The sequence below is a fragment of the Orcinus orca genome, chromosome X (genome assembly GCF_937001465.1).
Source record: "Orcinus orca chromosome X, mOrcOrc1.1, whole genome shotgun sequence".
Classification (NCBI taxonomy): Eukaryota; Metazoa; Chordata; class Mammalia; order Artiodactyla; family Delphinidae; genus Orcinus; species Orcinus orca.
Genome location: NC_064580.1, coordinates 28895441 through 28911368, shown reverse-complemented (window position 1 = coordinate 28911368; position 15928 = coordinate 28895441). Strand labels below are relative to the sequence as shown.

Below are 15928 nucleotides of genomic sequence, written 5' to 3'. Positions count from 1 at the left end.
AATAGGACTTTATCATCCCACATATTTTCAAAGTTATGAAGAAATTGTAGTAAGATCCAATCAGTAACTAAAGGAATTTATTTCAGGAAATGCTGTGAAAGAAAGTGGGCTTTCTTTTGTACTCGTATCAGTCTGTTTTCTCAAAGTCATATATTAAAGGGAAAGGGAGAGAAAATAGTACAGTGGTTAAGAGCATGTGCTTCTAAACTTCACTTATTGGGTTCAAATCCTGGTTCAGTTACCTCTTATTGGCTGTGTGACCTTAGGCAAGTCACTCAGCCTCTCTGTGTCAGTTTTTCATGTGTAAAATGGGGACAAGAGCAGTACCTACATCATAGAGTTGTTATTACTAAATGTTGAGATATCAGAAACACTTAGAATAGGGCTTCCTTGGTGGCGCAGTGGTTGGGAGTCCGCCTGCAGATGCGGGGGACACGGGTTCGTGCCCCGGTCCAGGAGGATCCCACATGCCGCGGAGCGGCTGCGCCCGTGGGCCATGGCTGCTGAGCCTGCGCGTCCGGAGCCAGTGCTCCGCAACGGGAGAGGCCACGGCAGTGAGAGGCCCGCGTACCGCCAAAAAAAAAAAACACTTAGAATAAAGCTGGACACATTGTTAAGTACTGCACAAATATTCTGTTTCTGTAGAAGAAGTGTACATGTGTACTTATGTAAAATAGTCATTTCCTTATTAAGATGCAGTACATATTCATTGCAGAAAAATTAAAAATGCAACTAAGAAAAGGCAATCTTACCCAGAAATTGCAACTGTTAAACTTTTGGTACAGCGTACATTTTTCCATATCACTAAATATTTATCTACAGCACTTTTTAAATGGCTGCAGAGTATTTCACTGGATGGATGTCCCATAATTTTCAACCCATACCCTGTTGGTGAGCATGTAAGCTATTTTCAGTGTTTTGCATCTATCTGTATATGAGGCTATGGCAAACATTCTTATAGTTGAATATACGTACACATCATTGTCACCTTAAGATAAACTATTAGAAGTAGAATTTGTGGTCTAAGTGTAAGAGTGTGTTTATATTTGGATAGGTACTGCAAAAACTCTGCTCCATTCACTCCCAACCCCAACCCTCGGGGGTATTCCAACATACTTGCTTACCAGCAGTGTATGAGAAGGGCCAATTCCCTGAACTATTGTTATTGTATGATACCACCATTTACTAATATAAGACAAAATTTTTTAAATCGTTGCCAAATCAATCGATTTGAAGCTCACTGTCTGAATTTTGTTCCTGTAGTTCCTAGTGAAGGTAAACAGTTTAATAGATTTATAGGTACTGTATAGCACAGGGAACTCTGCTAAATGGGAAGAGAATTTGAAAAAGAATAGAAAAAATAGACTTATACGTCAGTTATAGTTCTTTCACGAATTGTCTGTTTCTGATCCTTCATTTTTTTTTTCATTTGAGCATTGGTCTTTTTCCTATTGATCTATGACAATGGTTTTATCTTAAGAGTGTCTGTGAAATTATATAAGATGTACTGTTTTTGGTTTTGATTTTTCTTTTGCTTATTTGAATTTTTATGTTAGAAAGTTTTATATTATAAATTGAAGTTGATCTCTTTATGATTTTTAAATTAAAATTGTAGCATTTACATCAAAAGTAAAAGAACATTTTTAAGTAACAAATCTACCAAAATATATAAGTTACTTATTGCAGTTATATGAAGATCATTTAATCATGACTTTGGATTAATCAAAATCTAACAATTTATTCAATAAACAATCTAATTTATCTTGTAGTCTCATATAATAGAGTCATGAATTAGCAAATATCAAATAGTAGTTCTTTTGTTTTCAAAATATGTTTATATTTGAAATATATTGAAATACATTTCATTTATATTGTTTTATATTAAAGTTGACATCTAAATGTGTATCTCATTAGTGATAATGTAAATTAATAGTATAGACTGTTCTCACAAAAATGAAAACTTTTGAAAAGTGTGAATTTTAATACTCCATTTATCAAGTAATATGTTAGATTTGGAAAGATAGCAGAACATATGTTTTGGGAGGGAAAAGAAAAGGAAAGAGTAGAATTTGGAGTCAGGAAAACCCAAATGTTTAAAGCCAAGTTTTTTCACTTACTAGTAAACTTAGGAATATTATTTATAGTTTTGAGCATAATTTCCTCATGTGTTAATTGAAAGGAATGAATACTTTTCTTTTTGTTTTGGTTTATTTTTTTGCGCTACGCAGGCCTCTCACTGTTGTGGCCTCTCCCGTTGCGGAGCACAGGCTCTGGACGCGCAGGCTGAGTGGCCATGGCTCACGGGCCCAGCCGCTCCGCGGCATGTGGGATCTTCCCGGACCGGGGCACGAACCCGTGTCCCCTGCATCGGCAGGCGGACTCTCAACCACTGCGCCACCAGGGAAGCCCAGGAATGAATACTTTTAAGGCTTTAAAAATATTTTCATGAAATCTTTTAAATTGAAGGAAAAGAAATGCATAAATAAGAAGTGCACAAATAATAACAATAGAAGTTGATGGATTTTTTAATAAGCTTTCATACCCATGCTCCTAGCACCCAGATCAAGAATTCGAACATTACCCTAGGAGTCTCCCTCATGTTTCTTCCCAGTTATTAACCCTTTCCCAGCTACCACCCTCACTCAAGGATAAGTACTTTCCTGATTTCTAACACCTCTATTAGTTTTGCCTGTCTTTGAAATTAATATAAATGGAATCATACAGTACCTGTATATGCTCTTATGTTTGAATTCTGTTCATCATTATTTCTGTGAGATTCTTCTGTGCTACTGCAGGTACTGTAGTCTGTTTTCTTATTCTCTTTATAGTGTCCCATTGTGTGAATATACCACAGTTTATCCATTCTACTGTTGGTAGTTATTTGGGTTGTGTCTAGTATGAGGCTATTATGAATGATGCTGTTATGATGTACATGTCCTTTACTGTGTGTTTGTGCATTTTTCTTTAGGATATACTTGAAATAGAATGGCTGGGTCATAAGTTATGTGTGTGTTTGGCTTTGGAAATACCACCAGTTTTCCAATGTAGTTTACCAGTTCACTCTCACCAGCAGTGTATGAGAGTTCCAGTTGTTCCACATCCTCATCAAGAATACGTACTTTCATTCTTTTTCCTTTTAGCCATTCCAGTGGATGTGAACTGGTACCTCATTGTGGTTTTTTTTTTATCTTTTTTTTTTTTTTGCGGTATGCGGGCCTCTCACTGTTGTGGCCTCTCCCGTTGTGGAGCACAGGCTCCGGACGCACAGACTCCGGACACACAGGCTCAGCGGCCATGGCTCACGGGCCCAGCCGCCCCGCGGCATGTGGGATCCTCCCGGACCGGGGCACAAACCCGTGTCCTCTGCATCGGCAGGCGGACTCCCAACCACTGCACCACCAGGGAAGCCCTCATTGCATTTTCATTTGTGAGCATCTGATAATTAGAGCCATTTTTATATCCACATATGTGAAGTTCTTGTGCAAATCTTTTGGCCACTGGGGGGGGGGGAAATAGTCACCTGTCTTTTTCTCATAGACGTCAGAGTTCTTCGAATACAGCTTCTTTGTCAGATAGACGCATTGTGAATATCTTCTTCCAGCTTAGGCCTTGCTTTTTTCTCCTAATGATATCTCTTGATGAATGAAGTTCAATATATCAATCTTTTCCTTTATGGCTAGTGCTTTTTATATCTTATTTAAGAAATAATCACTTACCCTAAAATCATCAAGATATTTTCCCATGTTTTCTTTCAGAAACTTTTATTGTTTACCTTTTACATTGAGGTCTACAGCAATCTAGAATTAATTATTTTGTGTACGGTATAGAATAGGAGTCAAGATTCTATCCAATTAACCTGGAACCATTTATTGAAAAGATCGTCCACAATCCACTTAACTAAAGTGGGCACCGTTGTCATAAATGAAGTAAATATATGTAGTCTATTTGTTCTCACAGCCATACCACACATAATTAACTATAATAAATATTGATATCTGCTTGTAAACATGCTTACACTTTGTTATTTTTCAAAATTGCCTTGGATATTTTTGGCCCTTTGCATTTCCATATAAATCTTAGAGTTGGCATGTCAATTTTTATTAAAAACTAGCTGCTGCAATTTTGTTAAGGGTTGCATTGAATTTACGCACTATTTGAAGAGAACTGATATTCTTACAGTATTGGAACTTTTAATCGGTTCCTTCAGTTGGCTCCTTCCAGTAAAGGAACAAGGTGTATTCCTCTTTTTGCTTAGGTTTTCCTTAATCTCTCAGTAATGTTTGTAGTTTTTAGGGTAGATGGCTTGCTTTTTGGTATGAATTACCAAATTACTCCCTACAAATGTAAGACTTTATCCTAAAATGTAAGAGTGCTTACTCTCCAGAATTTTGACAAATAACCTTTTTAAAAAGCCAGTATAATAGACAAGTGATGGTATATCATTGCTGTTTTAATTTGCATGTGATTGATTACTTAGTGGTTGGACTTTTCTCTTGTTTATTGGTTGTTTGCATTTTTTGCCAAATTCCTGTGCATATTCTTTATCCAATTTCCCAGTAGATTTTCCATCTCCATTCTTTGAAAAATCTTTTTATATGTAATAATACTACCCTTTGTCTGATAAATGCTACAAATATTCCCAGTTATTTGTTTTTAGTTCTGCTGCCTTAATTTCTAGATGAACAATACAAATGTTATAGTTAATAGTTTATCCGCATTCTTATCACTTCTAAAGGGCTTCCCCACACCAATATTTCATTCTAGTTCTGCTCTTATTAATTTTTTTACACTTAACACTTTAATTTCTCTAGAATATTTTTGGTGTAAGATATGAAGTCAGTATTTAGTATCTGTTTATTTCTGAAACAGTCAACTCTATTTATCTTAATACTAAAACTTCTACACATTTGAAATTAAAATTGAAATATTGAAAGTAAAGGAAACCTAATCTTGTGTGAAATTAGGTCAAGATTTGGTTAGATACTAAATTAACACATAAGGGAACTGAATGTGTTTGTTTTCTTTCACCACAGGGCACATGTTGTATGAAGAGCATGGCTTTTTAATACTTAAAAAGATTATTAGCAAAAATGACACATTTTACTAGTAAAGTGTTTCTGTCCGTATTTTGATAAGAATATGAAGTAGTAAATATAACAGTAAATTTCTTTAAAACACATAGAAACTGACACAAAACGTACTCTTATTTTACATCATAAGCTATTTGTATCTGTTATCTTTTCCATGAACTATGTAGAAGAAGCCATCAGTTCCTGAAAACTGTTTTGAAGGACGGAGGGGGAGCACAGAAATTATGTGCTAGAAGATCTCATATTACACCCTATCATTAACTAAGTGATGTTGTCCTGGGAAAATAATCAGAAGATTTTTGACTGATGGCTTTAGACATGTTATATCCTATTAATCATGATTTGTTATTAAAATATATAAAGTATAATTTCTCACTACTACTTTTTGGTGAGAAGAAAAGCTAGTAGTTTTCCTTTGTAAATTAACTTATATCTTTGCAAAGGTAATACATTTATATTTTTCAAAAATTAAAAAATATAGTGAAAAATCCCCCACCCCATCTACCATCTGCCCTACCATCCCCAAACCTTGATTTTAGTTCCAGATATATACCTACAAGGTGAATTCCTAGAAGTAAAAGTTCTGGGTCAAAGGTTATATGCATTTGATAGATATTGCCAAATTGCCATCCCATTGGCTGTATATAAGAGTCTGAGATTTCCACAGCCTTGTCAGCATAGTGTGTTTTTAGACTTGGATTTTGTTATCAGTACAATAGTTGAAAGTTTTAGATCTCTCATTGCGGCCAAAGCGTAACTTCTTTTTGTATGTTTAAATCCATTTGTGTTTTTTTTTTTCAACTGCCCTTAAATTTTGTCCTATTTTCTTTTTGGTTGTTGGGCTTATTCATATTAATTTGCAGATGCTCTCTTACGGGTTAGGAAAATTAATACGTTATCTGAGATGTCTGTCACGAATATTTTCTTTCATAATTGTCATTTGTCCTTTAACTTTGCTTTTAGTTTTCTTTACCATGCATAAGTTTCTGATTTTTATATAGTCCAATTTACTAATATTTTTGCTTTTTAATTAAAGCTGTTTAACCTGAGGATAAAATTACATTTTTTTTTTATGTCATTGACTACTCTGGACATGTATTGCTTCTTACATTGAGAAAAAAAGAAATCAATCCTGAATCTGGAAATTGTTTTTCTTTCATTCAACGGATACTTACTGAAGACCTATCATGTGTAGGAACCTAGTTCATCCAGAAATTAAATGTAAATAACAAACTAAATAGTATAAAGTAAATGCTATGATAGTGGGAAACACAAGGTCTGTGAGGCTGTATCTAATGTAGGTATCATAACTAAGCTGAAAACTACTTGTGCCCCACGATCTTGTTATAAGTGGTCATTTAATTATTCCAGATGTTAGTTAAATCTCACCCATTGTACTGTTTTCTGTCGGGGGTTGTTCTGTCTCTATAACCAGGAAGGGATGGGTTAGGAGGATAAGAAGGAAACCAACAAGCTTCGCTAAAAGTTATCCAGGGCTTCCCTGGTGGCGCAGTGGTTGAGAGTCCGCCTGCCGATGCAGGGGACACGGGTTCTTGCCCCGGTCCGGGAAGATCCCACATGCCGCGGAGCGGCTGGACCTGTGAGCCATGGCCGCTGAGCCTGCGCATCCGGAGACTGTGCTCCGCAACAGGAGAGGCCACAACAGTGAGAGGCCCGTGTACCACACACACACAAAAAAGTTATCCAGATTTCTGCACTTACATATAAAGCCTAAATGAAAGGTGAACTATTTGGTGATCAGATATAAAAATGAGTTTGCAACTCGATTTTAGAGATTTTAGGAATGTATGATGGCTATTATTTCCAGTAGCTTCAGAATCTAGAGGCTCTTAGATGCTGTACACTGAAGCAATAAAATGCTTTTCACGTTTACTTGTGAGTAGAAAATGATCCAATAAAAATAAACTGTTTAGTTCCCTCCTTATAAATGCTGAAAAAGATAAGTTATGGGCACTATTAGATTATATATTATATGCATGGAATTACATTTGTGATATCAGCTATAACACACTCACATACGCATATTGGATTGGCCAAAAATCCGTCTTACGGAAAAACCCAAACGAACTTTTTGGCCAGCCCAATACATGTATAAATATAGTTCAGCACTGTAGATGTCCTTATGGGTTAGAACTCATGAAATTCAAATAGGCCTTCATCTAATAGTATGTTCACTTGGCTTTATAGCAGGATACAAGTGAGACAAAGCAGATACAGTATCATGATTCATTAGTCATGGGCAGACGTTCCATGCTACCCACACACATTGCTTCTTTTGACTCCTTATCCACACAGGGAAAAGCTGCCAGAGGTGAAAACCAGAGTTTGTGCAGGTCACTTTAAATTGAAGCCACAGCCTCTATTTCCCTTCTGTCTTTTACTCCATTTTAGTCATATAGGCCCAAGGTCCTAATATCAACTCACAGCTTCTCCAATCCAGGCATAGTTCTATACAGCAAGCAAGCCAGACCCAGCATTTCCCATTCATCTTGAAGTTAGTAACTTAAAGTTAGTGTCCCAAGGAAACATTGTTGTGGGAACCTAAGGTCGATCCCAGGCTGGCCTGCATCAGCCCAGGCTAGATGTTAACCCTTTACTCATGCATTTGCATGCATTTTACAAAATATATACAAATGTACTCACAATATATTTCAAAATACATGTTGTCCACATATAATAAGAGCTTATATAATGTTCTTTCCCCTATAAATTAATTGATTGGTTATTTTGTCCACTAATGTATCTCCTTTTCACCCTACAACTCTTGGGTCCAAATAAAGAATATAATGCTCACTAGTTAGCTCTTTTAGAAGTTTCTGAAACGATTGGTCCAAAGTATGGGGCATTGTTTAGATGATGTGCTACTATATTAGTATGCTTATCTAGTTTACTTTTAAAATTTTTTCTATTATTACTCATAATATCATGATAGTATATAATAGATGCATATTGTAACATTTATGTTCATATTACAATGTAATATTATATTTATATTATTAGTAGAGTATAATTAATAATATAAAGAGTTGCAAGTTCACACTCTTTATTCCTGCGTACCTGTTTTAGCCCTTGATAATCTGAAGAAAAAGGCTTTACTCTTGCTTATCTGTCTCTCTGCATACACTTGAGTTGGAGCAATAACCAACATTGAATGATTTTATTATCATTCACTATCATGCAGAATATTGCTGTAAACTATTTACATGGATTACTTTATTTAATCCTTACTATGACTCTATGAAGCAGGTACTGTCATTGTCCTCATTCTATAAGAGAAGGCATTGGGAGTTAAAGAAAACTTGGCTAAAGTGTTAACAAAAGGGATGGAACCTTTTTTTTTTTTTTTTGGCCGCGGGGCATGAGGGATCTTACTTCCCAGACCAGGGATCGAACCTATGTCCCCTGCAGTGGAAGCACAGAGTCTTAACCACTGGACTGTCAGGGTATTCCAGAACCCCAATTTAAAACCAAGCAGCGTAACTCTAGACCTCACAATGTTGAACAGCATACCACACTGCTTCCCAAGTTATTTATGGTTTTCAACCAGGGATAAAATTATAGAAGGTTATAAAATTGGGATAATAGTATCTGTATGATAGAGTTGTTGGGCAGATTAATGAAGACAATAAATGTGAAACTTCCAAACACGGTTGCATGGCACATAGTAAGCCCTTAATAAAAATCACTTATAATCATTCCATGATAGTTTACTCTAATTCAGATGTACTTTTTACTTTTCATTCCAATCATCTGATTCTGTTTTATTTGGTTATACTAGAGCTCGCAAACTACAGATCCCAAAAATGCTTACCTCACCAGTCTTCTTTGTACATAAAAGAATTTCCTTGTACAATTTTCCTTAACATAAAAGAAAGTTAGAAACAAGTGTAAAGGCAGAGAGTCTGGCATATAATACACAAGGCACCATTATGTTTAATGAATGAGTGGGTAAGTGAAGAATACACTTCGTTACTTTCGTCGGTCGGAGTTGGGTGTGCATTTGTGTGGGTGTGTGTTTTGTATTTCAATAAAAGGCTTATTGTCTTCAAAGTATAGAATTTTGGAAAGACTGTTAATGATTTATAATACATGAATTAAATTCTAATGTGTAACACATGTATGTAATCAATATCATGCTGTTAAAATACCAAATTACATAAATTTCTATAACATTTCATAACAAATAGCTTTTGAAAACAATTCTTTTTCCTTTTTTTTTTAAATCATGAGACTCTTTTACTTTGTTTTTCCCTATAGGTTTCTAGAGTATTACCTGAGAAACAAGGAGAAATTGAGGCTCACATAAAAGACCTTGGACAGCTTGAAGAGCAATTAAATCATCTGCTTCTGTGGCTGTCTCCTATTAGGAGTCAGTTGGAAATTTACAACCAACCAAATCAAACAGGACCATTTGACATTAAGGTAAAGACTTTTTGCTCTAAATATTATTTTTCAAGAGTGGAAATATCACTGAAATAAATTTCTCATTTGTTATCATCATCACCGTCATCGTTGTTATAACGCTAATAATAATAATTATTATTACTTGAGTAACATTTTTTGTTTTTTCTTCTGGCATTTACCAGCAATGATGTTTCATTAAACTCATATCACCAGAATGTCTTCATTATACTTGTTACTACGATCCATTTTCCATCCCTACTTGAATTGTACTTAATATGTTTGTAGACTCCTTATCTAAAACTGAAGTCATTTTGGAGACTAAGTGCCTACAAAGTGAAGTATAGACTCCTTAGTAGACATTATAAAACCCTGTCAGACTGACTCCAGTTTACCTTGGTATCCTCTTATTCTGCCAACAATCTCCTCTTGTATTCTGGATACAACAAATTTTATAGTATCTTTATATGCATGTGGTTTCATGCCATGTCTGTGTTCTTGATCTTCTCTCTTCTTTAAATGACTTCTGTCTCATTTTTTGGCATGATGAATTTTCCTCCATCCTTTAAGACTGAATTCAATGTCATTGCTTCTTCAAAGCCTTCTTACATACCCCTAGTAGAGTGAAAAACCCTTTTAGGATTGCTTATAAACCTCTGTATCCATCTCCTATAGTCTTTGTACATTGATTGACACTTAAATTTTAGAGACCTGAGTACCTCATCCCACTGTTCTTTGAATGCAGAGGGCATCTTCTTACTTATCTCCCTGTCCCACTCATTTCTGAACACCCCCATCCCAGGGCTCAGTGTATGGTGGGTACTTGTTAGCATTTTTAAATCAATGAGTACAGATGTTAATGAGGCACCCAGAATGGTAATGAGATGCTATAGGTAAGCTTAGGGCTCCAGACAAGCATGCCAGTTGGGCACCACCATCTCCTCCTCTTAGTGTCCCTGTACACATTGATTGTTCCTATCTTTTCTCCCTTCCCAGGAGCCCATTTCAAGGATTTGCCCCAATATAATTCCCTATTTTTTTGCATCTCCTATGGGCCAACAACATTAAGTGGCCAGTCACATAAACCAGTTCAATTGAAAGCACAGCCTATTAATTAATGTAATGATGGGTAACTTCAGACTAAATAAGTTAAATAATATCTTTGAGAAAAGTTTTTTCTTTTAATTCATTGACCCAAATTATTCAATTTATTTGCTTTCCAGGACTATAACAACCTAATGGTTTTATCACTACCTAGTTGGTGTTTTGCTAGGAGATAAGGATAAAAGCAAGTGTGAGGATCTTTTAGAGAAGAGTTAATGAACATTTAGGAAGGATGTACTTGAGTGAGGAAAGGAAAGAGATACAGAAAGGTTTGCCACACCTAAAATGGCTTATATTTGCCAAGTGCACTGCACTACTTTTACCTTACTTCTTCTTGACATGTTTACATCTCCCATTCTGATAGCTACCCACCAGAGCTGATGATGTCACAAGTAGACATCATTTCACCAGCGCAAAACCCAGGCTACTCAACCAGTGGCATGGTCTTGGGTTCAGTTTGACAGTTAAATTCAAGTCACAATAGGTTTTAACCAGAACAAATTCGGTTAACTTTAAGAAAGTATACAGGACAAGTGAAAACATAGCCAGCGCAGTGATGACAGAGTGGAGGTCTTGACACCAAGGTGCAGCTTCTGATGGACCCGTCACCCTGCATTTGAGTCATGTGTGGTCACAGGGGCAAGACTGGGTGAGTGCAAAGCACATCATCATGCAGGGAAGCCATCAGTTCTGGTATCCTTTCAGTTTTTCCACCTAACTAGCACCTAGTGTCCTCAGAGGTATTTGACTAGCACCCCTTCTCCAGTGCAACTGCATCTCATCAATACTGATTTTTCATTACTCAATAAATAATCTCAACAAGGAAGGACAGTTACTTGGTCCAATGAACAATAACCTCAGCCAGATTCTCAATTATCTTGGATCGAGTATATTCTTAAATATCCCTTGACTTAGTGTGACAAGAGGAAAGGCCATAAACTCTTTACTCCCAACCAGAAATAGTTTTTTGGAACTCAAATATAAAAGCACTCAGATTTAAATACAATCTTCAGTTAGAATGTGCTTCTTCACTAAAATAATGAAAAATATATTCAGTGTGAGCTTACTCTCTACATGGAATATATTTAAGAGAAAAGATAACAAAATCCTCTGATACAAATGGGTGTTGTTGACTCAACCAAAGTAACTTTAGTCCCAATGTGTGTACCCCAGAATAGTGCTCAAATATTAAAAACTTTCATTGAGCCTTTGTCCACGGCCCATATGTTCCTGCCAAATGGGTCCCTGCAGTTTAGCATGAAAGCTACTCTCAGCTGTGTTAATCACTTTCCTTTATTAAAGCTCCAAGACACCACTCTCACTGCTGTGTCTAGTTTCAGGAGTCATGATATTTGCCCTCCTGCAGCTCAGTCTAAATCACTGAGGGGAGAGGCAGCTGCTTTTTCCCTGGCAGTAAAACTCCTTGGCTTCAGTCCTCTGTGCATATCCTGAGTTTTTCATCTCTGGAGTGTAGATTTCAAAAATATTCCTTTAGCCTTTTTCTTCTGCTTGTGGCTGTATCCAAGGCAAAAAAACCCCCCCATAAAATCATATACATGATGACTCAAAAAATTCTTCCTATAATTCTCAGACCCCTAACTTGTAATCAGGAAATAGTGACCTGTGTGAATAATTTACTAACCTACCCAGTTCTTTATCCTTCTTTGTCTAGCTTCTGTCTATATTCACTATCTAATGAATTATTTATTAAGATTGCACAGAGTTCTTCTGCTAAAAGATATGCGGTTTTAATCTGTACAGCCTTCTATAGCCCTCTGCTTAGAGATTAAACTTTTTTTTCAGTTAAAGAAATATGGGAAAATGGACTTGACTTAACTTCAAACTACTGGAAACCAAAAAGTTTGTATACAGCTTTGAGGACATGCCCATTTTTTAACACAGAGAGAGAAACACCTTTAAAAAAAATCTTAGGAATGAGTTAATGCAAAGAAAGCAGATGCACAAGCAGCCTCTATTTCCTAAATTTAAAGAAATTGTCCTTATCTGGCCATGGTGGCCATGGCTTCCTCTGGAAAAAAGGGCCTAAGGCCTTGCCATCCAGGTGATTTGTTTTCTCTAGTCACTCTGAGCACCTGTTAGAAAAATATGTAATATCCTCTGTGAGCCTCGGTTTTGCCTGCTTGGTACTGCATGCTTATTGATGAAATGCAGCTAGCTGTGTAATGAAACCCAAATAAAAAAAGCCTTAAGGGCTCTGCTCTAATACATTGTTTATTCTGGAGGGAAAATTGACTGCACATCGCTTGGCTTGTGCAATTTACTCCCGAAATATTCTTATTCAGGAAATCCTGCAAATAGCAATATTCATCTTGAAAATCACCTCACAGAACCCTTAGCAAGCTGAGAAACATAATCAATGAGATAGTGATGTAGAGGGTGAAAATTAGGCATAATCACAGCCCTTTCCCATCAGTCAGCCCACTAGAAGGCATGCCTTTGAATTTTGATTTTCAAATGTACTCTCAACTTAGACACCAAATATGTTGATTTTAGATTAAAGAAATGATAATTGAATGCTAAGAACCAGGAACCAGTTAAATTTTCTATGAAGGGTCTTATGCTTTTAATCTTTAATGAATGCTTTCAGTAACGACCTGGAGATACACTACTTACCTGACATGAAACTGCCTAACGACTGCTTTCCAAACTTTTTTAAAATTTATTTATTTATTTATTTTGGCTGTGCTATGTGGCATGTGGGATCTTTGTTCCCTGACCAGGGATCAAACACGTGCCCCTTGTATTGGAAGTGCAGTCTTAACCACTGGACCGCCAGGGAAGGCCCCCAAACCTTTTATTTAAATATGAGGTGGGGAGGGGGCACATAATTTTATGTTGTCTGACTGACTATATTATGCTCATATTGATGACAAGGAGGGTTTTTTCCTCCCCTCAGGAATGACTTTCCACCTGTGGTCCATTAAAAAGCATGACAGTGTTGTACTGACTCTTCCTTACCATGTAAGACACTTAATTGTCTATGATGTCAAATCCACGCTGAAAAGTACCAAAGGACACAACTGTAGTGACTGAATGTTAAAGTATCTGAATACCAAAATCCTTCTCTGCATGTGTTCAGATTGCTGTGAGTGTTGTCAAAGAAAAATTGCATGGGACAACTTAATACGCAAGTAAGACTTTATTCAAGACTATTGCAATAGGGGAGAGAGATTGAACTCAACTCCATTGAAAGAAAAGGCAAGAAAGATTTTAAGCGTTGGGATGAGCTAGGGGAGAAGTAGAGAAGTACTAGAGGACATTAACAGGGAGGTTGGTTCTTGTGATTAGGCCATCTGTGTTTGCTAGCTGTCACTTATTGAAGGTAAACTACCGTCTTCCCACAGAGACTAGGAGATAGGGTACTATCCTTCTGGATGTTTACATTTCAAAAAGATGGCTCCCAGGTCCTTGAAAAGGCTATTCCTGGGTTGTAAAAGATTTACATCTCAAAAGGGCAGAGAAGGAATTTATAATAGAAAGTTTTCTAAAGTAAATGTGCTAAGAAAAGAGATGTCAGTCCTATAATCAGGAAGAAACCTATCTAAATTTTTTAAGCTAAAGGGGAATGTTACAGCCATCTTTGTCAGTCCCTTTTTTGTTCAAGGGAAACTAGGTTTCTGATTGAACAACTTAGGAAAGCTACTCCATGTAGTTCATTTTCGAAGCTTTCTGTTGTTGAAAGAGTAGCTGAACTGACTCTGAGACTTGGGTGTAGAGGATATTTGCTGGATGGTGTGAGCAATCAGGTATTTAATGAGGGAGCTTTTTATGCAGGTAAGAAGAAGAAAGATTAATTGTTAGAGCAGACTGTAAACCAAGTTTCTGAAGCCAGAGGGTAGCCACTTAAGAAAATTCCTAGATGTTGTGCTGGAGGCATTTTTAGATAATGGAGTGAGGATGGCAGTGGAGTGAGGATGGCAGTGGAGATGGATTTCTGGGTTTGCAGCTTGAATGTTTTTGGTGATAGCACAGACATCAGAGAGGTTTTAGTAAGATTGTCCACAGTCATGGCTATTTCCTGGGGCAGAGCATGAAAGATGTGGGAGTTCTGGTGAACTTCCTGAGTAGCCCACACAGCAGCAGCTCCAGGCATGAAGATTGTCCATACATAATCTACTGTGCTGATGAGTCTTCTGAAGTATATTTCAAGTTATTCAGCTTCAGCTCTCAGGGCTTCTTTAGAGCCTGGGGGAAAAAGTTTAGCTCCAAGACAATGTAGACTCTCAATAAGGATCTGGACAGTCAGCTTTTAGTTCTCAGTCATGCCAAGACAGGAGAGTGGGAGAAAGATTGGAAACATTAATTTGGAGAGCTGTGGCCAGATATTGAAGGAAATGAGAATAATTGAAAATCTGGTAATAACTGTAAGACAGCAGGATCCAGTCCAATTTACGGGTAGGTAACAAAATCATGTACTCTACAAAGAAAAGTAAAATAGCTCAAAGGCAATGAACAGGGCCAGAATCGGATAACCCACAAAGGTATGCTATAGTTTTCTATTGAAACATAAAAATTTCCATACAGTAACCTCCCATTTGATCAAAGATACTCAAAGCAAGATTATTCTTGTTTACAAAATAAGGCTGAGCTCTTTATTTACATAGATGCAGCAGGGATAATCATTTACCACATAGGCCTTTTAAAGTTTGTTTTGCTGAAAATTTTCATAAGGAATTTCAGTTTTGACTTTTAAAAGCCTCATGAGATTAAGAAGCGAAGCCAAGAACTTGAAATCACATTTTACCTGCCATGCCTATAGATTTGGTTGAATTCTTCTATTCTTGAAGTCCTTAAAATATCCTAAGTTTTCCTGGGCCTGCCAGGAAGTGACCTTCCTTACTCACCTGTAAGGCTGGGCATCCTGTAAGCCACGTACTAGGCCAGTTTTCCCAAGAGGGCTTTGTAAAAGGCCTTCCACAAAATTAACTATGGTTTTCTAAAACTGTCTGGTCATATCTGATTCTATGACACCATTCTTAAATATGACATTCCAGTCAAAGCCTTGGTTATATAATCAGTTTTCTCAATTATGTCCTGTTACATAAAGGACAGATTCTTATTGAACCTATGCAAATAAATATATTACCATGAAAATAAGAATACTTGATAAGAGTTTGAGTTCTGGAAGGATCAGGCAGGGAGAAAAGATAAATGTTTCATTTCTCTCCACAGAAATGTAATCTACTAAATTATTATGAGTTATAGATAGGATAAGTAAAAAGAAAAAGGAGTTCTTAATGTTAAGAAAACGGAACATTAAAGCATCAACCATATTTCCAAAAGAACCCTAA

General features: G+C 36.6%; 1 protein-coding gene across 1 annotated transcript in view; it reads left to right on the top strand.

Moving 5' to 3' along the window:
- Nucleotides 1–15928, top strand: part of DMD (dystrophin) — a 2251544-nt gene that overhangs the window by 1464488 nt on the left and 771128 nt on the right. Inside the window, exon 48 of the mRNA XM_049704774.1 lies at nt 9369–9533. Coding sequence (XP_049560731.1) covers nt 9369–9533 — 165 coding nt within the window. The remainder of the gene's footprint in view (nt 1–9368; nt 9534–15928) is intronic.